The 27899-nt window shown below is 44.9% G+C and overlaps 1 protein-coding gene across 1 annotated transcript; it reads left to right on the forward strand.

Annotated features, from left to right (window-relative positions):
* Positions 1–1764: 1764 nt before the first annotated feature.
* Positions 1765–27899, forward strand: b3gat2 (beta-1,3-glucuronyltransferase 2 (glucuronosyltransferase S)). Its single transcript, XM_054750629.2, has 4 exons — positions 1765–3087; positions 12863–13007; positions 15387–15535; positions 27527–27899. Exons 1-4 carry the CDS (start codon positions 2551–2553, stop codon positions 27611–27613), a joined length of 918 nt encoding a protein of 305 aa, XP_054606604.1. The 5' UTR covers positions 1765–2550; the 3' UTR covers positions 27614–27899.

Below are 27899 nucleotides of genomic sequence, written 5' to 3' on the forward strand. Positions count from 1 at the left end.
GTCCACCTGGCCGGGGGGCGCGTAGCAGGCGAGGCTAGCCACACAGCAGTCACTCAGACAGCAGAGTGCGCCAAGCCTGCAGTAAAAATATGTCTGCAAAAACAAAGTCTGGGTCACAGAAAAGGAAAGAAAGAAAGGAGAAAGAGGACAGGCAGAAGAGAGGGTGTCAGTATGCCACACAATTTTTCTCAAAGAAAGGTGGGTTTAGTTAGTGATTGGTTAAATTCAACCTGTTTGCTAGCTCTGATATCCACAGTGAGAGGAACTATGTTTCATCTAATTATGGTAAATGGGTTGTTGTCCTTGTCCCTACCAGAATCAGCAGCTGATGATATTTCAGCAGGTGTCCCCTCACAACACAATGAACCTCAAGAAGGTGAGCAATGTAGCATGTTAGATAGCAGCCTCATTTAAGGGGGTCTGTGGGAATCACTTAAGGCTCTCTTCTCTATCAGTACTATTACAAAGGAATATAAAAAGGCTATTTTTGGTGATAAACACATTGTTTTTCCACATAATGATAATTATATATATCAATCAGTAAAAATGTACAGATTGTTTTGATGCTGGGCAGGTTGAAGCATTGTTATTTAGTGTGTTAATGCAACATAAATTACTGTGAGATTGCTACTGTGAAGCACCTTAGAAGAAAAAAAAACCCTCTTCATCTACTAAATACCTTGAAATGAAATGTTTTGAATCTGACTGAATTATGGGAGGTTTTACAAGATGTAATTTGTTTATGTAGCTTTTAGAACACAAACCAAAAATCAGTCATTTCCAAATAATTTATTAGAGAGCAAAACTGAAACAAAAACTATTAATAATTGTAATAAATAAACTTAATATAACATTGAACACAATAAAATACAAAAACTAGTTTTGATCGTTATCGAGCATTGTTAATTATATCACTGTAAATAATACATTTTGCTGTGTACAATCAAGGCTAAATATATTTTTAGCTGTTTTTATGTTGTTGAGAAAAATGGGTGTCTAGAGACTTATATACGTATTCATATAAAGTTGTCCAACTTTAAAATTTTATGTAACCCTAACTGACTCTGGTTTGAACTGTGTGCTTATTCATTTTGTGTCTATGATGAAGCCATGGAGACTTAATAAAGAAGTCACCTTGTGAGCAGTGAATCCTTAATTTTTGTCAATCATACAGAAATACTTGATTTCAAGAGGAAAGACAGCTGAAAATGTAGTTATGTAAAGCTTTGGCACAACATGGAAATTTAATTAGATATCCAAATTTGAATTTTATCATCAAATAAAATTTTAGAATAAATAAACATATTTTAAGGGAGTAATAAAAAAAAGGAGATTAACACCTATCAGCATGTGCATTTCCTGCTTTTTCCAGCAGTGATATTGCTAATTCTGTTGAAGGAAATTCGCTGTTTAATGAGAGACAGCTGGTGAAAATGAAATAAGAATGCATGTAGACCTACATAATTAAGCAAAACTGAAACACTAATATAAAGTATATACATTTTTTTTTCTCCCTTCGAATCTGGGAGGGTGGAACCCCAGCTCCAGCTGTTGACGAGCCCCCAGGGGGCCCAACTTGATATTTTTTCATGGGGCCCAAAATCTCTGGCAGCCTCCCTGATCCCAAGCAAAACCAAAACCTATCTCATTGCTTTGCATTTGTCTTTTAACACCTTAATCTAACAGCTGAAACCTCTCCCAGCCTTCATTAGTGTCTAAAGGGGTGATTCATCACTAAATTTAAACAAATCTGCTGTGTTCGTGATCTAAAACTTGCAGGAAACCTGCTGAAGCCAGACAGCAGTGCCAGCCAGGTCAGCTCATTTTACCATGTTGCAAGTGGAAAATTTTGGCCACAGGGGGCGATAGAGGCTGGTTGACCTTTCATTAACCCGTAAAAGCTCATTTTAGCACATCCTGGCTCAAGAAACTAATTAAAAATATAAAAAAAGCTGCAAAGTGTCGCTTTAACAATAGAAACACAATCCAGTCTTACTCCCAGCTTTGTTGCAGTTCACTAAGTAATTTATCAAAAATGACCCAATGGTGTCACCCCATTACTATTAATATTATTGTTGTCTTTTAAAATCACGTTTTATTTGTAATAGTAAGCTTTTGTGATTCTTCTGTTGAGCGGCACCATATCCAAAAGCCTTTATCCCGTTTTTCTAGCTCTCTGACCCCTCCTCCTCGCCTCACCCCAGTCACACTCAGCGCAGCTCCTCTTGCCCAGTGATGCTGCGTGGCGCTGCGCGGCGCAGTCTCATCAGGACCGAGACGTTCCGTTTTCATCCCGCGGAAAACGCGCATTCATGATGGGGAATTAACGGTGAGAGGATCGAAAAAGGGAGGGACGAGAAGTCCCGTCCGTGAAGGAAGCAAAAGGAGGAGGAGGACTCCAGGAAGCGGTACCGTTGGTACGGGGACGCGGTGGATGGTCAGTCTGATGTGGACTCGAGGCGCTTTCCCAGATAAAACCGTGGAATTAAAGAACCGGTCCGTTTGTGTTCCGGCCCGTCTATGATGCAGTGAGGCGGCTTTACGGTGACAATGAAGTCCGTGTTTTTCAGCCGCTTCTTCATCCTCCTCCCCTGGGTCCTGATAGTCATCATCATGATCGACATCGACAGTAAGAGGCCGATGCGGACTCCTGCAGCCTGGCGGAGCGGTAGGGTGCAGCGGTCCGCCCGGAGCAGCTCCCCGGGGGGGTCAGCTGCTGCTCGGAACCAATCAGCGCTGCCGATCATCTACGCCATCACTCCGACCTACACTCGGCTGGTGCAGAAGGCCGAGCTGACCCGGCTGGCCCACGCATTCCGCCAGGTGCCCCGCTTCCACTGGATCGTGGTAGAGGATTCTACAACGCGCACGGAGCTGGTCGCGCGCTTCCTGGCCCGGAGCGGAGTACCGTACACTCACCTGCACGTGTTCACCCCCCGCAGGTTTAAACGCACCGGAATGCCACGCGCCACCGAGCAGCGGAACGCAGCTCTCACGTGGCTCCGGCAGCACCGCAGCAGGCGGGACGCCGGCGTGGTGTTCTTTGCTGATGACGACAACACCTACAGCCTGGAGCTGTTCGAGGAGGTGACGTCATTTACCTGGCAATATAAGAGTTGTTAAAATCGCTTCTTTGCCTCACAGATGTCAGCAGTCTGGCGCTTGTTGGTACACACACACACACACACACACACACACACACACACACACACACACACACACACACACACACACACACACACACACACACACACACAAGGCCTACACACACATGCACACATACACACACGCACGCACCGACACACAAACACACACACATGCATGAACACACACACCGACTCGCACACACATGCAAACATACACGTGTACGCACACACACACACACGCACGCACACACACATACACACAAACAAAGACACACATGCATACACACACCGACACACACACATCGACATACACACACACACACACACCAACACATGCACGCACACACCGACACACGCACACACACACACACACACACACACACACACACGGACACAAATGCATGCACACACCGACACACGCACACACACACACACACACACACACACACACAAACACACATAGGCCTACACACACATGCACACATACACACACGCACGCACCGACACACAAACACACACACATGCATGAACACACACCGACTCGCACACACATGCAAACACACACATGTACGCACACACACACGCACGCACACACACATACACACAAACAAAGACACACATGCATACACACACCGACACACACACATCGACATACACACACACACACACCAACACATGCACGCACACACCGACACACGCACACACACACACACACACACACACACACACACACACGGACACAAATGCATTCACACACCGACACACACACACACACACACACACACACACACACACACACACACACACACACACACACACACACACACACACACACTTGACAGAAACTATAGATTATAGTTTGAACATAAATGACGAATAGAACAAAAGAACAATCCACATGATGAGTCTAATTCCTTCATGGAGACCCTTTTATTAAGTCCAAGCCTCCCTCATGACGTTAATGTGGACATCAGAAACAAGACTTTAGCAAACACCAGGTTACCTAAAGGCCTGGCTAGTGTTTACCATTCAGCTCACTGGTTACCACGGTTACCATATACCCATTTCCTTTGTTTTTTATTACTTTTTTTCTGTGTCCTGCCTGGCTGTGAAGCAAACAGAATTAATGTCTGAATACTGGTGACAAGACTTACAGATTTTACTCTCAGGTGGAGCATCAAAGTGTCTGCGATTGATGTCACGCCTGATACTTAAAACTTTATTGTTGTTGTTTTTTGAATGCTTTTTAATTCCAACCAGACACGGAGACTGAGGTGAAAGAGAAAGGAAGAGACAAAAGGTGGTGGTGGTGGTGGTGGGGGGTGGGGGGTGGGGGGGGCGTGTCCACGAAAATAAACAGTCAATGATGAACAAGAGTCTGCTTCTAGACCTGCAGAAAGGGGACACACAACAATTACAACAGGAGCAAGCGATCACTGCATCAACTATATGAAGTAATGCAAAATCAACATTGTTTTACTGAACAATCACACAATAATAAATCACAGTGCATTTAGTGCCAACCATAGCCTTAAGACATGTGTTGAACGTGCCCAAGTCCATACTTATGAGAGCACCATGTGAGCTCCTGTGTGCGTACACGCGCTTGTTTATGTAAGGTTTCTCTATAGGAGCTTCCAATATAGAGTGTGAGGGGCCAAAGATCTGCCCCCCAAAGATGCATAGGAGCAGGGGCGGATTTAGGACTGAAGAAGATCCGGGGCTTAACACACGCGTGCACACGCACGCGCACACACGTGCGCGCACACGTGACACGCACTAGTCAACATCATATATGTATGTCTTGTACCACATAATTTTTAATCTGAAGCTACATATTCAGCATATTCAGGGCAGAGTATTGTTCCTGTTAGTGTTTAGTGTGAGATGATAATAAATATTCCCTTTCTTTCTCCATCAACTTTACCTGATAGTAAGCTAACTTTAGCCAAACCAGCAGCACAACAAATATTTTCAAATAAGACCCACAAAACTGAGTCAACACCAGTCTCATCAAAGTTGGGGTTCTGTCGTTGTACTTTTTGTCTAAAAAACGTCCTTATGTCCATCTTCACTCATGCGTTTCAGACAGAGAGTGTAGAAGAAGCCGGCTGCTGAAGGGCTTCTTCTTCAGTGGTGGAGGCTCAGGCAGGCTGTATACAAACTACTGCCAGCTGCGCCCTCTCTGTTGGACTTTGGTACTGCATGTTACTTCCGCGATTTAGATCCGGGGCTTATCATGAAAGATCCGGGGCTTCAGCCCAAGTAGCTGGGCCTAACGTCGCCCCTGCATAGGAGATGGAGGGAGCTCCAAGTCCCAGAGATCCAGGAGCTGCCCCAGACAATATGGACCCCAAGGAGACTGCGATCAGAAAAGCCCCTGCCCCCCTCGAGAGGCGCAGAGGATCGCCTCGGGGGGCAACAACCAGCAGCTGGCAGAGTCCCGGGAGATATCAGTGGCAAGTCCACATGCCCGCCTGCAGCCTTCCACCCCGGGACCCAGGGGCGACCACCCTCGCCGGGGACCCAGCAGAGCCCAGGGACCCAGATCCCACCAGGCAGCCACTGGGATTGACCAGGCAGACGCCAAATATCTTAAACCCTCTGACCGTGGGAGCCCCGAACACTCAGGCAGACCACTGACCCCAATAGGCACCTCTGTTGCCAAAATGCCACCCAGGGCATGGAGACCCCAACCCATCTTGCCAGGGCCCAAAGCAGCAGCAGCAGCAGCATCACAGAGCCTCACGGAGTCCAAGGGCACCAACCCAGCCCCACCGCAGCAGAATATCTACTCCCATCTCTGCATTTGCACAACTTCCAGAATATATAAGACATAGGACATCAAGGTACAGCCCCTGTGATGGAACAGCAAAGGAGCCAAGGTCTACCCGAGGCCCCTGAGCCCGGGCCAGGCACTGCCGCATGTTCCTGCCTTCTTCCTGGCAGCATATATGTCAGGACCCCACCCCCAAGGCCCCTCCCAGATTTCCACACGGGGCCGGCCACCCCCACACCCCGAGCCCCCAGCCCCCACCCAGACCCGCTCAGGGGCAATGCAGCTGACAGGAAGCGACCCATGGCCATCGCCAAGACTCCCAAGGGGCCCCACTCACAACCGCCAGTAGTCCACCCCCCGAGGCAACCCAAGCACCTCCAGAGGATTTGGAGGTTCTCTGCGGCCCTGAGGTCCGCTGGAACGAGCTGCCAGAGGACCTCAGGGCCGCAGAGAACGTTCATGTTTTTAGGTCCAGGCTCAAGACCCATCTTTTTAGGTTAGTTTTTATCTAAATATTTACTACAGTTTTATTTTTCGTTTTACATGATTATGTTTTATTGCTTGCTTTGCATGTTTTATATGATATTTTAGCATTGTTTTCATTATTTACTATTATTATTATTTTACTGTCTATAGGATTTTATTTATTGCTTATTTTCTAACTTTTGTCCCTTATATTAGCTCTTTTATTATTATTTTTTTACTCATTTTAATCCAGTGTTTCCTCTGTAGGGGCCCTCTGCCCAGGGAGCGGTGGTTGGTTGTAGCTTCCTGGGCGCTCTACAGGTAGCGTTTAAGATGTCCTTTGGCTGCTTTGTTTGGAGTGATCACAGTGGTCTCTTTGGACAGATGCCAGTTGAATATGATTGCTTTTGGTTCTTTGTTATCCAGAAGACTCATTCTGTCCAATTGGAGGACTTCTCATTCGCTAACTTACGCACACTGGGTTAAGGAGGCAATGAGCCAGATCAGACTTGAATCCATTTATATGTTATTTTGCTGACATCACCAAAGCCATGCCCCCTCACAACAGGAAGTTTATTGTTTTTCTTTAAGAGGTCAAGAGTTGATCTCTTTCTTCTAATCAAGATGAGACTCTGGCCAGTTCCAGAACACATAATCATCTACAGCTGCACCAGGGCTGTACAATGCGACAAATGTCACACGTGCAATGAAAAAACTCTGTGCGATAAACTATTTTTAGATGTAGCACTCCTGCGACATCTTTTCAAGTTACTTTTTTTTCTCCAGAACTTTATTGAACAAATTTAATTGCTTGTCATTGTGTAAGGAAGATGCCTTTTACTTGCAAACAATCTGTGGAGGAAAACAGAGAAACCAGCAAAGACACAAAGGCAGAGACGGTCCAGAGTTTGGGATGAAAAGTGTAACTACGGACAGATTAGCTAATGCTAGCGGGTAGCCGGCTCACGGTCAAGCAGGGTTCCGAAAAACACGATGGTTGTGAAACTAAGAATATCTAAACTCTACAAGCGGAAAAAAGTCCCATCATCCTGTTTATTCTTAGCTGTCTGCAGCGCTATTCAGCAGAACTGCAGACGTCAGGTTGCTGATTTGAGTCTGCTCCATACATCGCAGCAGGAATACGGCAAGCCACTGTTGCATTTGCTGACGTGTATATAATAGATACGTCGCCATTACATTTTCAGCAGTAGAAATTAAATGTTATTAGCATTTCCAGTAGTGCTGAACATGTTAATGAAGTATTTTAAATTCTACTGATCATAGTTTAATTGTGAATATATTTATATGCTATTTTGACTAAGATGAGCGATATTAATACAAACCTAATATTTTAATGGAATGTAGGTACTTTTTTTAAATAAAATATCTAACTACAAACATCAGATGGCAAAGAGGGAACTATACAACACAAATTCCCTGTTAGGGAGCCTAAGTCACGCCCATCCACTTCCGGACCAATGCGGCTAAAAATGCTATTTTCTAATTCTGCTTGTTATGTGCCATGGATTTCACATATGATGTCCGTGAATTTTAAAGACACATTTCGATAACAAGAACGTGCTTATTTTTGAACGTTGTTTTAGGTTTTGTGTGAAAATAAGTCCAGGACTACAAATGTTCTTCACGAAAGTGACATAATCGAAGCAGACACGGAGAAAACAGAGGGAAAATGGCTGTAAGTTCAGCGAGCTTCAAATCCTTCCTTCAGGAGGAAAGAAACACCATAAATCTGGCCATGTGGTAAGAAGTGGCCGCTACGCTAGGGGAGAGGAAATTCTGTGGTGACGTCATGTATGCAACATACCGATGTCTGGTTTGTAGTCATGCTAACAGCAAACTTTTACAAGCTGATAAATCTCAAAATATGTGACTGACGTGGTCGAAACACCCATCATTACTTTTCATTTAAATATAAGTACAACATGGATGATCCAGGGCGTAAAGCAAAGCCGATTAGAAAATAACTCTTTTAGCCCCGTTGAGTTGCTGTCATTTTCCGTTTTTCCAGGGACCCATGAGCCGACCAGAAAGGGAGGAGACTTAGGCTCCCTGTTGAGCCTTTTATAACAAGAGTCTGACATTTCAGCCTCATAATTTTGTTGTTTTATTTCATATTTTTAGCAGCAGACCACAGTCTTGTTTCACTTGAAACATTGTCAAAGGGAATATTCGATTAATCAGAAGGAAAACATTCATATAGTTCTGTCTGTCTCTCTAGACCAGGGGTGTCAAACTCATTTTAGCTCAGGGGCCACATTGAGGGAAATCTAGTCCCAAGTGGGCCGGACCGGCAAATAAAAAAAAAAAAAACTTCAGACTGTTTTCTTTGTTTTAATACAGTCAATATGAAACAAGGCTGGAGCTTGAGGACAGTGTAGTACAAGTACAACACCTGAAGTGTACTTGAAAATTTGGAAAAAAAAAAAAATCAATACATAATAAAAAATTCCTTAGTGATTCAAAGAGCTTACAGATCACATGGCTAGATCAGTTCCATGCAGCACTTAAAGTATATTTGACTCATTTTACTTTACATCTTTTAGCTTTCACCAGCACATCAATATCAGAAGTCACATCCTGAGTGGCGGCCAACTTCAGGATGTGATTCAAGTTCTTGTGTGAGCCTTGAGCGCAGCTTTGTTTTATTTATACTCATTACAGAGAAACCTTGCTCACAAAGATAAGTTTATTTTCACTCTACATTGTAAAGTATGAAAATAAAGTTTTCACAACCATCTCACGGGCCGGATTTAACCCATTTGTGGGCCGCATCCGGCCCGCGGGCCGCATGTTTGACACCACTGCTCTAGAGAGAGAGAGAGAGAGAGATTTTTATATCAGAATCAGATTTATTGCCATGTAGGTGAGAGGCTCATCTACAAGGATTTTGTTTCGATGACAAGGTGCAAACATACATTCAGGTCAAAGTCAGGTCAGGCAGTATTTACATTAGGATACATCAAATAATCAGAAAAGAAACATAACCAGAAAGCAATCATACGCATAGGAATGTGGGTGATCGGGGCATTTGTGTGTGTTTTGGCCATTCATCGGTTGTTCAGGAAGCATTACAGCGGAGGGGAAGAAGCAGTTTTTTTGTGTGAGGTTCTAGTCTGTAAGGACCTGAACCTCCTCCCTGAAGGTAGGGTTTCAAACACTCCATGATCACGGTGAGAGGGGTCAGCTGTTATCCGACCTGCACGTTTCAGAACCCTGGAGTTGTACAGGTCATGTACGGATGGAAGGCTGCAACCGATTACTTTCTCCGCTGAGCACAGCGTTGCAGTCTTTGTTTGTTCCTGGCAGTGGCTCCTGCGTACAACACAGTGATGGAGGAGGTCAGTACTGATTCGATGATGGCCATGTAGAAGCATGCAGAGCTTCCTCAGTTGACGCAGAAAGAACATCCTTTGCTGGGCCTTCCTGATGAGTACATTGATGGACACCTCCCACTTGAGTTCATGGGTGAAGGTGGACCCAAGGCAGTGAAAGGAGTTCACGGTTGAAATCTGGTTGTCTGTCAGAGTTATGCTGGGCAGTGGAGCCGGTGTTCTCCTGAAGTCTACAATCATCTCCACTGTCTTCTGCTCGTTCAGCTCTAGGTTGTTGTTTCTGCACCAGGACGCAAGGTGCTCCACCTCTCTCTGTTGACGCTGCCATTTGAAGACAGGAGAATGATGGAGGAATGAACAAACACCATGCAGGCCCTATTCAGTGGGGACCGGCAGTCGCTGCAGCAGCACCACGCCCTTTTATTTACGCATGCTCACAGATCAGTCACAACTGTAAGAGCACAACTAATCAACAAAGCTTAACACTCTGTATGCAGACTCATTCCCATCTGAGATTAGGCCAATGAGGGTGGTGTCATCCGCAGACTTGACCAGTTTCACCGTCTGGTGGTTTGAGGTGCAGCTGAGGAGAGAGGACACGGCCCTGGGGGGTTCCAATGTTGGTGGTTCGGGCATCGGAGACATTTTTTCCCAGCCTCACGTGCTGTCTCCTATCTGTCAGAAAGTCTGTGATCCACCGGCAGATGGGGTCGGACACGTTCAGCACGGATAGTTTGTCCTGAAGGAGAGCTGGGCAGACTGTGTTAAATGCTGAGCTGAAGTCCACAAACAGTATCCTCGCGTTGGTTCCTGGACAGTCCAGATGTTGTAGGATGAAGTGGAGGGCAAGATTATAAATATATATCCTGCATATATATCCGACTCATCATTATGTGCATCTGCCGTTGTTGAGGCTGTTCATTTAATCTGTGCCTACTAAGCTGTAAACATAAATGACACTAATGATGTACTCATTTAGCAATGGGGTGTGTCAGAGCTCATGCGCCCCTGGTTGTGGGGGGTGGGAGAGCACGTGGGGTAAGGTTTAGGAGCAGTTTTATTTGTTCTTGTGAAGTTCATAGTGATTTTTATCTTGAGAGGCGCTATATAAAAACAAAATAGCATTTCTTCTTCGTCGTTAAGGTTCACCGTTCATATAAAACATTTCGATGAAAAAAATGCTTTTTACTCTGCGAAAAATACAGTAGTTATGTCTTAAATGTTACCTTAGTGTCGCATTCGGTCTCGTCTCCCCAGTTTCTGTTCAGTCTTGTGTTCGTAGTAATCAGTTCAATTCAATTCTTTATTCAGGACAATGCACATTAATAAACAATCAAATACATTGTATCGATCGTAAATGGGCCAGATTACAGCATAGTTGCTAATTTGCATCTGTAGTCCGTCAACAGTAAAACAAGTAACACCAAACAATTCAAAAACAGTCAGATAGAAACATTACATTAAAATAGACAAACAAAAAATAAGAATAACTAAAGATGCAAACATGTCTGGGAACCTTTAAGATGTAGCTTGAGGTGCTTTTTAAAGGTGCTATAAGTGGGAAACTCTCTGATATTCGCTGGGATGTTGTTCCAAAATTGACTCCCTCTAACGGACAGTACCATTTGTCCGAATGTCGTTTTCCTGTAGGGGATCTGAAGGTCTCCTCTAGTGGAGGCTCTAGTACCATAGCCTTTGTCTGGTCTTAATTTTATGTATGCAGAAAGTGGAGGTGGAGCTAGTCCATTAAGTGCTCTGTAGATTAAACAACTATTATTGAACTTAATAAAAATTTTTAAAATTAAGCATGCTGTACTTTGCCAGAGTATTACAATGGTGATATGACAAAGGCTTTTGATCCAAGATTTTTATAGACTTTTTGAATAATATTTCTATTGGTTTTAAAAGAGTGTCCCCAGTGAATGACCAGGTTGTGATGCAGTAGTCTATATGAGAGAAAATCATGGAGTGCAATAACATTGTAGCTGAAATTGTAGTCATTGAAGATCTAATTTGTTTAATGTTATTTATATTGAATTTAATTGTGTTCACTGTATGTTTAAATCGCTCCCACCTGCCTCTCGTTACCCCAATCACTTGAGTCCCCAGTTCCTGTATTTAAACCAGTCAGTTCTGTGTGTTGTCGGTTCATTGTTTCAATGTCAGTGTGTTCTTTATTAAAACCCTTCAAACATCCTCACCAGCCTGTGTGTGTCACTCACCTGCATTTGGATCCTCACTTCAGCCCTCAACTCAGCGCCACACCAGACACTTGGTCCTATAAAAATGACCTGATGGGAGAACTAAATTCTTACCGGGCCGGTCAAAGTAAAAACTGTTGCATTTAATATTGTTCGGTATAGGTAGTGTTTTCTCGGAAGCCCCACTTACCGGGTCATGGAACTCTTTCAACAAAATCTTAAAACTTTGTGAACTAAAAACTAAACATGACTGCAAACCTAAAACTTCAAGCAACAAAAGAATAAGGAAAACTAAATGAGACAAAATTTTTGACTGTGTTTGTTTCTCTTCCCCCACCACTCTTACTCCCAAAACACACCAGACGCGGAAGTGTGACGAAGTGCCGTGGAAAGACGAGTGCTTCTAACCGGCGCCCTTGCTAACCCACGCTCTCGGTCACATCTGCTGCGAAGGCTCACGCTGTGCAGCCATCGTGATTGGCGCTTTATATATAAACAGAGTTTAAACTAAATAGAATGTCCTAGTTTAGTTGACTAAAATTAGACTATAATTAAAAATAATTGGAAGACTAAATTCTTTTGAATTTTAGTCTAAAGACTAAGACTAAACCTAAATTAAAATGTTATGATGAAAATTAACACTGGAATGATGTATAAGTGTGTCTGAAGGCAGAAATCAGGTCAGTCGGCCATGCCAGCAAGGAAGCATCTCTGTGCTGTTCCCAGTTGCTCATTCACTCAGGTTTTTGGTTATGTGACATTGGATGCCACCATAACGTGACGTGGAGACAGAAGCACTTTGTTTATCAGATTTGAGATCTATTCAGCCTAACGAGTATGACTTTTAAAACAAAACTAGTAAAAATATCAACGAAAAAATGGGCTTGACTGAACAAGACTTCATTTTTTTCTTTGCAGATGCGCAGCACCCATGGAGTTTCTGTTTGGCCTGTGGGATTTGTGGGTGGCCGAGCATATGAGCGCCCTCTTGTGTCTGGGGGTAAAGTGGTGGGCTGGTACACTGGCTGGAGACCAGACAGGCCATTCGCCACAGACATGGCAGGTAAGAAGACCTGGGCTGATCCCCTCTGGATATATATATATATATATATATATATATATATATATATATATATATAATTCCATGGCAAGGTGTACACCAGCACCAAAGAGCAGACGTGAAAAAGTTCACAGGTGAAGAGGATGGTATCAATCTACTCTGGGTGTCCAGGCTGGGTTTCCCCAGTTGGGTCCCAGTTCCACCCGCAGTGCCCGTTAGGCAGGAGTTGCTCATCCCGTTATCTCTCACTGTGACACTAGAGCTAGGTTCCGTTGGAGCTCATTGGAATGACCAGATTCTACAAAGTTTTCATAAATAAACACAACTTAAATCTGTGACTGGTATTAAACCAAAACCAGAGTGCAGCTTGTAATGAGCATGGGCGTTTTTGTTGCTTGGGCGGTGCAGAGCTGTGGAGAAACTCGTTTCAACAACGGAACTGACTGGAATACTGACGTAACACCGGAGCACAGAGGTGAGGGAGGAGAAGAGGGCAAACACAGCCAGAGCAACACGGAGGGACCGGACTGACAGTAGCGTTTATGAACTAAACTGGGAAAAGTGTGGGTGTTAAAACACCCACATCCCCCACGAGTGCGACACCCAGGGCTGCATAATGCATTGCAAATGTATCGTCATCGTGGTATCGCCATGTGCAACACGCATATCACAAAGAACAGAATGTGCGCACGCACGCACGCACACACACACACACACACACACACACACACACACACACACACACACACACACACACACTTACCTACACTCAGGATCAGGGCGTACGGTACGTAACGAACGTTCATGAAACATCCTGGAAAGAGGTGCTTTTGGAGTGGCCTGGTGAATTGGAGACAAGTGCATCTAGCAAAGGCTCAGTAAAATTACCCAAAAGTTCCGACAAGCTCAGTGGGAAGGGGAAAAACATGGAAGGGACTGGGGAAACTGGATATTATACAATTACTGTATTGTGGTATTGTTGCCAGATGTCTTCATGGAGCACGTAAGTGGGAGCATGTCACTCCCCTCCTGACAGCTTTGGACTGGCTACCGGTGAAGAGTTGCATCTTGTTTATAATCCCGGTCCTTGTTTTTCGATCCTGTCTGGATCAGCGCCACCATATTTGGCCTCCCTGCAAGATCGCTACGTTCAGGTCAGAGTGACCTTTTGGTGGTACCACGATCAAAGCGTAAGTCTAGGGGTGATCGTGCCTTTGCAGTTCTGGGTCCTCGGCTTTGGAACCAACTCCCACAAGAAATCAAGCCGTCCATATCACTGCCCACTTTTAAAGCAAGGCCTAAGCTGTATTTTAGATCATTTTCTTAGTTGTTTCTATTTACATTTTAATGTTTTCAGTCAATATTTTTATATTGGTTTTAGCTCTCTTTTTGTTTTTAAAAGTTGCATGGGCTCGACACACGGGAGGCGACATCGCCTCTCCTCCATTCATTTTCAATGAGACATGCGCGACAAAGCGATAATCGCGGGTCTCCCTCCTACCAAGCGAAACGCGAAAAACGTGCGTGTGAAAGTTTGCACTCGTGCACGTGTCGTGCACGGACGACCCAGCGACGCGATCCCAGAAAGTTGAAACATTTTCAACTTTTCATCGCTGTCGCTCGGACGAGGACCAATCAACGGAGGTTTCATTCACTGACCAATGAGCGGACAGGATGCTCCGCACACCTCCGAGCAAACATAAAGGAGAAGTTGATTATTATTATGTTTTATATAGTAAAATCAGAAGTAAGATTTCACATAACTCTAGCAGCACCTTGTGAAACATCATATCTACCACTTTATTAACTCTGAACCGCTTAAATAACCTTAATTCTCTCCAACGTGACACAGCCAAACAAAACAACGGAAGTTCCGATTTCGCCATGGAACAGAACGCGTAGACGGCTTTGCCGCTGGCCGCTGCCGCGGATCGCCTCCCGTGTGACAGGCAATAAAAGCGACAGCGACAAATTTCGCTGATCGCGGTCGTTTGTCGCCTCCCGTGTGTCGAGCCCATTATCTCTGTATTTTATTATAGACCTGTTTTGTTGTGCTGCTTCTCTGTACTTTGTTCCGCACCTTGGGCCCCCTTGATTGGGGGTGGGAAGGGGCTTTATAAATTTAACTTGAACTCGAACTCGATTGTCCCTAGAACACACAGAGTACCATCTATCCTGATATGACAAGTCAGGTATGTGTCATCTAATATGAAGTTTTCTTTTCTTGAAACACAGAATTACCTAACTTCAAAATAAAGCCTCTGCCCAACAGGACTATCTGACACTCGACAGCCGTTAGAAACACCATTTTTTTGCTTTGACCAAATAAAATTTATGTTATAATATGTATTATATACATTTATATGCTCCCCTCCCTTTCAGGCTTTGCTGTGAATCTCCAGGTGATCCTGGTGAATCCGCGGGCCCAGTTCAAGAGACGCGGCTCCCAGCCAGGCATGCAGGAATCTGACTTTCTCAAACAGATCACCAAGGTGTCTGAGCTGGAGCCCAAAGCCAACAACTGCACACAGGTCAGTCATCTCCGTTTCCTCGACAACAGACCGAAAATCTATGAAAAAAAAGCATTACTTTATTCATGCCTGCCTAGTCACTTCTTCACACACACACACACACACACACACACACACACACACACACACACACACACACACACACACACACACACACAGTGATGCCAGTAATGCGTTACTACACGCTACTGATTACTAGTTTTGTGAAATGGTAAAAATGGTAAATGGCCTGTATTTGATATAGCGCCTTCTAGAGTCCTGGAACCCCCCAAGGCGCTTTACAACACAACCAGTCATTCACACATACTGATGGTGATGAGCTACGATGTAGCCACAGCTGCCCTGGGGCGCACTGACAGAGGCGAGGCTGCCGAGCACTGGCGCCACCGGTCCCTCCGACCACCACCAGCAGGCAACGTGGGTTAAGTGTCTTGCCCAAGGACACAACAACAGCGACAGACTGAGCGGGGCTCGAACCTGCAACCTTCCAATTACGGGGCCAGCACTTAACTCCTGTGCCACCGTCGCCCACCTAAAAGACTAACAACATCCAACACAACGATGGCAATGTAGGGTTTTGTAAATTGAGTGCTTTAAGAGCTCAATATGTATTACCTCTACTTATGACCAATAAGCTGTGATACTCTGTCTTAATATAGAATTTCAACCTGCTTGGTCTTTACTGTGTTTAATCAGAAGATTCTAGGATTCTTTGTTTTATTCAGGGATTATAAACACTTCGTTTTGATTCAAAGAAAGAGTCAGATTTGTAAAAGTAAGAATTTAATTCACAAACAATTTAAACATGACAAGTTAACTAATATTTACTGTGATGGATGAATCTAGATGTAGCATATGGTGCCTATGTGTGAATGCGATGCTATAAGAACTTCGTATCTAGGAAAGCTGAGTTCTGGGTATAAAAGAATTTGGTTTGTGTTAAGCTATGAAGTTGATTCTTATCAAAAAGCATCAGACGCAATCACACTGTGTTCTGCTTCACCCTTCGGAGACCCTCTTCATGGATCTGGAGGTCATCGAGGTCGGATGACCTCTGAGCACCCAGGTCCAGTAGATTGACCACAGAGCCGACATCCGTCTAGAGATGTCGCCAGGCACACTGGTTGGATGGAACCGTTTGAGTCTAGAACCTTAAGGAGTCGGAACAAAATCAGCTTTGTTCTGCAGGAACTGATTGCTGTGTCAGCTTTGCAACAACCTTGACAGCGTGTCAAAGCTGCTTCTTAGTTAAAGACTTCACCACGGACAGCCGTTTCCGTAGCTTCCTCTAGAACTCTTTGCTGAGTTGTAACACTGATGAACAAACTGCAACTGCAACTGGAACTGCGGAATCACCAGAGTGATTCTGTTTTAATGTTCTCATGTTATGATTTGTGTAGCCAACCAGAGGTTGACAAGTTGAGGAATGTCACCAAGACACCCTCAGAAAACACGCCTTCTTAGATACTGGATGCTCTGATCTGGGGTAAAGAAATATCTATGTGTCACACGTTTGACTTAACTTTACTTTGTCCTTGTGTGAGTGTGGAAGGTGATGGCCTTGTCATATCAACATGCTGAAACCTATACTGTATAAATCATTCAATGTAATAATAACATAACATTCATTTCAAACTTCAGTCATTTAAGCACAGATTAATGAAAGCATTTTATTATAATTATTACAAGTAACAATAAACAAACGTTTATTTAATGATTATTTAACATAAGTTAACATAAGCGTCTTCCTCCGCTTATCCGGGTCCGGGTCGCGGGAGCAGCATCCCAACTAGGGGGCTCCAGACTGTCCTCTCCCCGGCCACCTCCGCCAGCTCCTCCGGCAGGACCCCAAGGCGTTCCCAGACCAGATTGGAGATGTAACCTCTCCAACGTGTCCTGGGTCGACCCGGGGGCCTCCTGCCCTCAGGACATGCCTGAAACACCTCCCCGGGGAGGCATCCAGGAGGCATCCTGACCAGATGCCCAGACCACCTCAACTGGCTCCTTTTGGTCCGGAGGAGCAGCGGTTCTAGTCCAAGTCCCTCCCGAATGTCCGAGCTCCTCACCCTATATCTAAGGCTGAACCCGGCTACCCTACAGAGGAAACTCATTTCGGCCGCTTGTATCCGCGATCTCATTCTTTCCGTCAATACCCAAAGCTCATGACCATAGGTGAGGACTGGGACGTAAATCGAGAGCCTGGCTTTCTGGCTCAGCTCCCTCTTCACCATGACAGATCGGCTCAGCGTCCGCATCACTGCAGATGCTGAACCAATCCGCCTGTCGATCTCCCGATCCCTCCTACCCTCACTCGTGAACAAGACCCCGAGATACTCAAACTCCTCCACTTGAGGTAGGACCTCTCTCTCCAGTCGAGAACCATGGTCTCAGATTTGGAGGTGCTGATCCTCATCCCAGCCGCTTCACACTCGGCCGCGAACCTCCCCAGCAAGAGCTGAAGGTTAGAGCTGGATGAAGCTAGGAGGACCACATCATCTGCAAAAAGCAGAGACGAGATTCTCCTGCCACCAAACTCAACACACTACACACCACGGCTGCGCCTAGAAATTCTGTCCATAAAGGTAATGAACAGAATCAGTGACAAAGGGCAGCCCTGGCGGAGTCCAACCCTCACCGGGAACAGGTCCGACTTACTACCGGCTATACGGACCAAACTGAAGCGAGTGTTTTCCTAATCATGTCTCTCAGAGAGACTTGTCACTTAGAAATTGGCTGAATAGCGCTTGTTCCTGTCTCCAATGTGGCGACGTATCCATGAGCCTGTCCGGCAAAAGTCCAGAATCTCATATCCTCTTCAGCTCAGAAAGCTCCTATAGAGACATCTGATTACGCACAAGCAGAAATCTCAGTTGCTTGTGCCTGGGACCCAGCTTGGTTGCTAGCAATGGTGGTGTTGACATCAGGTCATCAGAAGCAATCTGTGAAGAAAAAGATAATGAATTAGATCTAAATGTGATTTAAATTTGATTTTTGTTTTTAACAATTTTTAATGGCTTAAGTGTTATTATTTAATGATTGAAACCATTTTAATCATTAATTATAATAATATTAATTATTAGATAAGATTGGAGTTAGAAACTACAATTGTTTAACGATGTGCTTTGTGGGCAACGCATACAGTTGAAAATATCTGCAATAATTAATTTAATGGTTTAACTTACCTTCATCCTTTCACTCTGTGAAGTGCACACTCTGGATTTGAATTCCCCCACTTTGCTGGTGTCTTCATCATCTGTCTTGAGACACACGTTGATCAGGCTGAAGGTGATGGGATACGTGTCTGATATGGACACCAGTCTCGATAGACATGGTGGTCTTTGCACACTTGAGTGCTTCCAGCACTGGCGCCATATCCTCCATCAACTGCCAATATTCATCTCTTAATTCCAGCGTCCTCGCGTCTGCGAGTGTGGTTACTGTGCGGTCAGGCAGTACAGCAGACACGGCCCACCTCTGCTCCGTTAGTCTGTTAAACATTTCACTGACTGAGTTCCTTCTGGTTTTACAGGATTAGGTGAGTTTGAGATGGCAGCTGCATTTGCTTCTGTTTAGCTGTGAGTGCTTTGTTTGCTGGATTACTATGATTGAAGTGTTGCGCGGGTCTGCTAGCAGCTGTAATGACTCGGTTAAAGTAGGTAGCGAAGCCGTCGTAAATGGCCAGCTGCAGCGTGTGGGCAAAACATTCAACCAGCTGACTCGTTTGGGGCTGTTGCCAAGACGATATTCCATGCATTATTGTGCACACAAGCAACTACACGCCCCATGAGTCCCCCTGTTTCCACAGCCTGGTTTAACTTGTCAGCTAAATTGTCGGCCGTATGCCTCACTGTTACACTCTCTGTGAGTAGGACTGCTGACTTGACCTGCCAGTCCGGTTCAATGTAGTGGCAAGTCACTGAGATGTAGCTTTCTGTAGTCAAGGAAGTCCAACAGTCTGTTGAGAGGGCCACATTCGCTCTTTCAATTCAGCCTTCTTCCTCGCGTAATTTACTTCCAAGCGAGTGGTTATGGTTGTTCTAGAGGGGATAGTGTACCCCAGCTCAATGTACTTTATCACTTCTTGAAATCCCTGTCCGTCAACAACATTTATCGGCAGCATGTCTGCAGTAACCATCCATCCATCCATTTTCTGAATGGGGGGGGGGGGGGGGCTATCTCCAGCGGTCAATGGGAAATCAGGCGGGGTACACCCTGGATGGAGAGCCAGTCCATCGCAGGGCAACACAGAGACACACAGGACAAACAATCACACACACACACACACTCACACCTAAGGACAATTTAGACAGACCAATCAATATTACAGTCATGTTTTGGACTGTGGGAGGAAGCCGGAGTACCCGGAGAGAACCCACGCATGCACAGGGAGAACATGCTAACTCCATGCAGAAAGATCCCAGGCCGGGAAGCAAACCCAGGACCTTCTTGCTGCAAGGCAACAGCTCTAACCACTGTGCCACTGTGCAGCCGTCTGCAGTAACCATGTAACATATTTGCTGGATAATGCCACTTCCACAAATTGTGCATTTCAGAATCAGAATCAGGTTTATTGCCATTGTCAGTGAACAAACAATTCACAAACTAGGAACTTGCTTCGGTACTAATGTGCTACATATAACATGAATAATAAGATTAAAAATAGAATAAAATAGAATAAAATATAATTAAAAAAACTAGAATAAAACTTTCAGATATAAAAAATGGCAGGTAATGGTAACATGGCCGATAACGTGACTTTGTGTCGAGTACAGAAGACGAGCATAGTTGTGTGTTTATAATCTATTCACAAGTCTAACGGCAGATGGAAAGAAGCTGTTCTTATGGCGGGAGGTTCTGGTCCGGATGGACCGTAACCTCCTGCCTGAGGGAAGTGGCTCAAAAAGTCTGTGACCCGGGTGCGAAGGGTCAGCTGCTATCCGACCTGCACGCCCCCGAGTTCTGGAGACGTACAGGTCCTGGAGAGATGGAAGGCTGCAGTCAATCACCTTCTCAGCAGAGCGCACAATGCGCTGCAGTCTGTGTTTGTCCCTCACTGTGGCTCCAGCTTACCACACAGCGATGGAGGAGGTGAAGATGGACTCAGTGATGGCCGTGTAAAACTGCACCATCATCTGGGTCGGCAGCTTGGCCTTTTTCAACTGCTGCAGAAAGTACATCCTCTGCTGGGCCTTTTTGATCAGGGAGCTGATGGATGGCTCCCACCTAAGGTCATGTGTGATGGTGGTTCCGAGGAAGCGGAAGGAGTCCACAGTGGTGACGGTGGTGTCCGTCAGGACGAGGGGGAGAGATGGGGCTGTTACTTTCCTGAAGTCCACAATCATCTCCACTGTCTTCTGAGCATTGAGCTCCAGGTTGTTGCTGCTGCACCAGTACACCAGCCCTTCCACCTCCCTCCTGTAGGCGGACTCATCACCGTCAGAGATGAGCCCGATGAGGGTGGTGTCGTCCGCAAACTTGATCAGTTTAATGGAGTCATGGCTCGAGGTGCAGCAGTTTGTGTAGAGGGAGAAGAGCAGAGGAGAAAGTACACAGCCCTGTGGGGATCCTGTGCTAATTGTCTTAGTGGTGGAAACATTCTTTCCCAGCCGCACGCACTGCCTACGGTCTGTCAGGAAGTCAGTGATCCACCTGCAGGTGGAGTTGGGTATGTTGAGCATGGAGAGCTTGTCCTGGAGCAGAGCAGGGAGGATGTTGTTGAACGCAGAGCTGAAGTCCACAAACAGGATCCTAGCGTAGGTTCCCGGGGAGTCCAGGTGCTGCAGGATGAAGTGTAGGGCCAGGTTGATGGCGTCGTCTACAGACCATTAGCTCTATATGCGAACTGCAGAGGGTCCAGGAGGGGGGAGGTGAAGGACTTGAGATGAGGGAGGACCAGGCGCTCAAAAGACTTCATGACTACAGACGTCAGCGCCACAGGCCTGTAATCATTCAGTCCAGTGATACGGGGTTTCTTAGGAACAGGGACAATGGTGGACAGCTTAAAGCAGGCTGGAACATGGCAGGACTCCAAGGAGATGTTAAAGATGTCCGTGAAGATTGGACACAATACCTCTGTGCAGTGTCTCAGGGTAGCGGGGGAGACACCGTCCGGGCCCGGGGATTTCCGTGGGTTTTGCTTACGGAAAACTCTGAGCACATCCTCTTCTGTCACTGAGAAGGCAGTGGAGGGGGAGGGGTGGTCAGCGGGGACTGTACTATTCACAGTGGTGAAGGTGATGGGGGAGGCATGTGACACCAGAGTGCCTAAAGAAGCCTGTGCAGTAGGGGGTGTGGGGGATGGGTGTTGCATTTCAAACCTTGCATAAAAGGAGTTAAGCTGTTCAGCCAGTTGTAGATCGTCAGCAGCATGTTGGGCTCTGGGCTTGTAGTTAGTGATTTGCCTGAGCCCTCTCCAGACAGAGGCGGAGTCATTGTCAGAGAACTGCTCCTTTAGATGCATATTGTACCGGGATCTCGCCTTTTTCAACTCTTTTGAGAACTGGTACTTAGCGCCCTTGTAGCTTTCTCTGTCCTTGGCTCTGTGGGCTGCTTCTTTCTCCCTCCTCAGCTGTCTCAGTTTGGGTGTGAACCAGGGCTTATCGTTGTTAAAAGTGACCCTGGTTTTTGTTGGAATAATGCTGTCCTCACAGAATTTTATGTATGACGTCACAGTGTCTGTAGAGTCATCCGAGTTGTCTGAGGCAGATCCAAACATGTTCCAGTCTGTTGTGTCCAGACACATGCGAAGCTCCTCCACAGCCTCGCAGGTCCACTTCTTAGAAGTTCTCACTGCAGGTTTGGAGAGCTTCAGCCTCTGCCTATATGAGGGGATGAGGTGAATCATGGTGTGGTCAGAGAAGCCGAGAGCAGCTCGCTGCACGGCTCGATAAGCTCCACTGACTGTGGTGTAGCAGTGGTCCAGCGTGTTCTGCTCTCTTGTCGGGCATTTAACAAACTGTCTGTACTTAGGCAATTCCTGGCTCAGATTTCCCTTGTTAAAGTCACCGAGGATAATAACTAGAGAGTCCGGAAAGGTCTGTTCCACACTTAGGATCTGCTCCGCGAGCGCACGTTGAGCCTCGTGCATGTCCGCGCTTGGCGGGATGTAAACAGCAGCCAGAATGAATGAAGCGAACTCACGTGGGGAGTAGAATGGCTTACAGTTTATGAAGAGGAATTCCAGAGCAGGAGAGCAGCACTGGGAGATCACAGTCACATCCGAACACCAGGCATTGTTGATGTAGAAGCAGACACCTCCACCTTTTGTCTGTCTTCCGGATAAGACCCGCTGTCTGTCTGCGCGGAGGAGCTGGAATCCCTCCAAATGGAGCGCGCAATCTGGGGTCTGCTCATTGAGCCACGTCTCCGTGAAGCATAAGACAGAAGAGGAAGAAAAGTCTCTGTTTCGTCTTATCAGCAACGCCAGTTCATCCGTCTTGTTGCTAAGTGAGCGGACATTGGAGAGGAAGATCCCAGGTAAGGGCGTACGTGAGCCGCGTCTTCGTAGACGCACGAGCACTCCCGCACGATTCCCTCTCCTACGGCGTCTCACTTTCTTAATTAAAAAGTGCACCAAATCTGCCACACCCACTAAAAAAAAACTGGAAGTAGGTCCGTCGGAGTTGATTTTCTGATGTTTAGAAGCTCTTCACGGGTGTAAGAGCACGCTGACACACAATTTGCAGACAAAAACAAACAAAAAAACGACGCACGTTAGCACCAGGGTTAATTTGGTGTCTTTGTCATCATTGACCAACTTGAAGTGGCTCCATACTGCACTCTGTTTTGCCATCTTCATCCTCAAGTGTATCGACCCTTTCTCCTTTGTCTGTTGTTGTCGTCAGAGCCCAGCTTCGCTTGTGTTCTCGCGTGTGCGTCAACTACGTCTGGCATCAAGCACGCCCCACAAGGGCTGGCAGGGAATTACGAGTTCAAAACGCAATTAATTGCAAATAAATAATTTTACTTGAGTAATGTTTTATCATCGATTAATTGATAATCGATTAATTGCTTGCATCCCTAATGTGAAGACTTGTCAAAAGCCCAATCTCAATACTCTCACTGCGATCTTCAGCAAAGTGCACTTGGAGAAAGTGCGCAGTAAGGCTTCAAGTGCTTGGTACACAAGTGTGCAAATAATTGATGAATTGAGACAGGGAGCATTGCGTCATCGATCGCAATGCATGCGAGGATGCTGCGCGCTGTGACACTTTTTTCTAAAACCTTTATTAACAACTTTCAACAAACAACCAAACAGTTATTTGAAATAAATTTTAGTTTTTCGCTGTTTTGTCTAAAACATTCAAAGCACTAACTAATTGACCTAAAATTAACACATTTTTGGGGAAAACATTTTCAGAAAAGGAACTTTTTTCCCACAACAATGGATTGTGAGTAATGCACTTCACCCAAGGCCACATTGATGCAGACTTGAGTGAAGTGCAGATCAAGGGTGCAAAAGGGGTGTGTTCAGCTTCCACATCTGAGAATCGGGACACCTTATGCGCTCGCACCCCTGGTTGGGATTGCGCAATTGAAGGGCGCAAAGGTGGAAGTACGAGTATTGGGATTGGGCCAAAGTGTCTGAAATGTGATTTCCCAGCTTCCCTGTCACTTTGTTGTTTCCATGGAAATTAATTTGGCTCACGTGGTTCTGACTGCCCTATCGCTAAGAACTGGAAAATGTTAATTAATCTTTGCATGAGCCTGTATAGAAATCTTTGCTAGACCATTTTACACTTGAGACAGTTTCTGCCTCCAAATCAAACCAATCTCTCATTGGGGGGTCTGACACTGGGAAGCTGCAGCCTCAACCAGGGTGGGGCTTTAGTTGCCACAGGGGGGTGTACTTCTAGTAAGTACTGTAAGTAAGTAAGCACATTTTATTTCTATAGCACTTATTAGACATAGAACCACAAAGTGCTTCACATAGCTCAAAATAAACTAAAACATAAAATCATAATGATCTCAAAACAGAAATGGATTAACATCAGAAAAAATAGACATAAAATTGTGAAATATCATAAAACAAATGAAAGATGATTACAAGTTTGAGTTAAAAACAAGAAAACAAAAGATTTATGTTAAAACAGCTTTGAATAAAAGGGCCTTCAGGTGTTTTTTAAAAGTGTACGGACTGTCAATGCCACAATAATCTAAAAAATATGGAACTAGGATTGGGACAATAACAAATCCAAAGTTACATGTGATGAAACATGTTCGAAGTTACAAAACTTGGTACAAGTTACGCTGAATATTGTCCCAATCCTAGCTCCATATACTTTGTGGAGGAGTTAGAACATAATACATCATATTATTCAATAATTACCACGAATCGCCAAGGGAAATGTGATTATATAAAATTTTTGTGATTAGTCCCACCATACGCCGTTCAAACTGACTCACGGCGCTGTGATGTTTGGGAGCTCCGTGAACCACGTGACCGCAAGTCGTCGAGTTCAAGGAGTGTCGTAACTCTCTCTTTCTACAGCTCTGACAGAACCCTGCCCTCCTCTCCCAATGATTGGACAGGAATTCGAGAAACGGGATTGGTAGCTAAGACTCGTGCTCTCATTGGTTCCACAAAAAGATCTGTAACACTGTAGATTTCAGGTTTGTATCTGTAGAATGAAATGTGTGTTTTGAGAGTTTTGATTTCAAACTTGTACATTGATTTTTTTATTTTGGGAGTCTGCTAGTTACAAAACGAAAGTTTCATGTTTCTGAATGAATGTTTGATGTTACAAAATGAGTAGTAAATGTACAAAATAAAAGTTTGATTTTACAAAATAAAAAATACATGTACAAAATACAACGTTCCTGTTACAAAACAAGAAATACAAGTACGAATTGAGAATTACAAGTTAGAAAACTAAAGTTACAAGTTACGAATCCAAAGTTACAAGTTACGAATCCAAAGTTACATGGGATGAAACATGTTCAAAGTTACAAAACTTGGTACAAGTTACGCTGAATATTGTCCCAATCCTAGCTCCATAAAAAACTGCTTTGAATCTCTGAAAGCATAAGAAGTCTTCTTTAGGCTTTCATCTGTCCTAGGAGCCCTGATACAGATCTGTTAGCCCTTCCCACTTGGCCGGGACATGAGCATGTTAATGAGCTGCTTGCTGATTGGTTGATTTAAACTAGAAGGCCTCAGACACTAGAGACCGCTGGTTGGAGGAAGAAGGGCTGCACATTGTGATGCTTTTATGAGAGATTTCTCAGAAAAGAAGATTTTCTTTGGCATTTTTAAACATTCTAATTTACATAAAAAGTAGGCCACACATGGCTTTGACTTTTTGGCGTGCTACTTCTGACCACCCAGGCTGTCTTTATTCACAAACAGAAAGAAAATGTTGGTTTACATTATTTGTCCCCTTTAACTGAAGCTGGGATGGAGCACAGCAGACCAGGAAGTACATCCAGGAGAGCAGGGACGGTGGCTGATGAAAAACATCTCGTCATTCCTGATTATTGAATCACCTACCAGCAAAGGGGATAACAGTGTACGAGGTGTAGTGGACTCTTGATTTGTGTTCCCGTGAAGTAGTGGAGGACTCTGGGTTTGGGTTCCTGTGAGGGACTGGAGGGTTTACCATGGAGGAGTTCACCTTTTGAGCCAGGCAAGGGGGTCTAGCGGAGTGTCGACTCACAGCATCCTTCAGTATTCTGCGTCAGGCATCAGAGGTTGAGGTCTGCTGGGCAAGAGACTGTGGAGGTTGTTTTTTTCTGGACTACAGGCTCCTGCTGGATGGCATCAGATGGTTGAGAGGGAGGCACCAAGCAACAGTGTCTTGGAGCAGAAGGTTTTGCCCGGATGTTTTATTTTCAAACTGACTGAAAGTGGTCTTGCATTTCCTTCTTTTGCAGTTCAGCAGAGTCGTCCTACATCCTCTTTAAGGTTCTCAATTCTTTTATAGGCTTTAGAAAGCATAAGCCCATCATTGTGGGGCAGAAGGAGAGGGAGGACAGACATTGAAAATAGCTTCAAGGTTGCAGAAAGCTTACGCTGTAGCTGAGCTGCCTCTGTCGGATCTGAAAGATTTGTATTCCAAATAAAGGTTAGAGAAGTCAAAGAATCCAAAACGTAAACAAAGGTTAAACAAAATCACAGAATCCAGAGGCCGGTGACGGGAAAAAACAGGTTTTAAGAGACATTACAGCACAAAATGTAGCTGAAGTAAACACGTCTGCAGGCTTCTGCAGTGGCAATGGGTGGGGATGAGGGGGGCCTCCTGTGTTGATGTATATATTTTATACATTTTTTATAGATATCAATAATTATTGATGTCGATAAATATGAAGTTTTGTTCATTAATGAGCTTTTTCTACATCGTCCGGGCCTTTTCCTGAATATCCCTATGTGATATCTTGATCCTGTCGTATTTTTCTGCGTTCCTTTTTCCTACAAGCCGATTCTTCATGTATGTGTCTGATTCAACGTGGCTCAGTTATTTCAGGATTGGGTCAAGGTTCTAAAATTCTGTACCTTTTCAGATTTTGGACAAATGGCCAAAAAACAATTGCGGGCAGGGTGGGGGAGGGGTTGTTGCTTGTTGTAGAGAATTAGTGTCAGTGTTTAAAACCCGATTCCAGCCCTTCCAAAAATCCAAACGCCTACTCTTTGGAAATGTAAAAAGTGCCTTTGAACTTTGAACTTTGAAACCAGGATTGTAGCTCAGCCTAACACTCATCATGTTTGCATATCTCCATTTATTAGTGTCCAGTCATGGTTCAGCTTACTAAGAGTAATTAGAAAAACTAAAACATTATAATCAATCTTCAAATGTGAGAAATGCCATCGTATGTAAACATTTGTAAAACTTAACTTGGTTTCTTATTCTGTTTTTGGTAGCTTGATGTAGGAATGTCTCTTGTGTTTGGGAACTGCAGACAGCTAAACTGTGTTTTAGTAAACCTGAATGAATGATAAATGATTAACGAGCAATGCCTTCTTGGTAACGACTTGATGATTTGTTTGATGTTTAGGTGCTGGTTTGGCACACGCGCACCGAGAAACCACACCTAGCCAACGAGCCCAAACATCGGAAGGACACGCTGATCGTGGAGGTGTGACTGAACTGAGCTGGAGGTGACCAGAACCATCCTCATCCATCACCATGGACGCAGACTCCAAGTTGCTGCATGATTCTCTAATCCGGACTCTCCATTTTAAATACTGGACCAATTGGAACCATTAGTTCTTTTGCACCCACAGCTTGCTGGTCTAGAAATGTAAAATCTCATGCTGCTGAAATGAAAAGTGCCATACCAGTCATTTTGAATCATTCTTGTGTTTTTTTTAAACATGGTAGTGAAACCGGCTGTAGCATAAAGACGACCTGTTACGCAGGTTACTGCT

This window comes from Nothobranchius furzeri, chromosome 12 (assembly GCF_043380555.1).
Source record: "Nothobranchius furzeri strain GRZ-AD chromosome 12, NfurGRZ-RIMD1, whole genome shotgun sequence".
Classification (NCBI taxonomy): domain Eukaryota; kingdom Metazoa; phylum Chordata; class Actinopteri; order Cyprinodontiformes; family Nothobranchiidae; genus Nothobranchius; species Nothobranchius furzeri.

What these genes read in the sequence shown, in the direction of transcription:
- b3gat2 (XM_054750629.2), top strand. Translation starts at nt 2,551, where the DNA reads ATGAAGTCCGTGTTTTTCAGCCGCTTCTTCATCCTCCTCCCCTGGGTC. An exon ending in ATTCGCCACAGACATGGCAG is followed by an intron (nt 13,008 to 15,386) that starts GTAAGAAGACCT and finishes CCTCCCTTTCAG; the next exon opens with GCTTTGCTGTGAATCTCCAG. An exon ending in AAGCCAACAACTGCACACAG is followed by an intron (nt 15,536 to 27,526) that starts GTCAGTCATCTC and finishes TTTGATGTTTAG; the next exon opens with GTGCTGGTTTGGCACACGCG.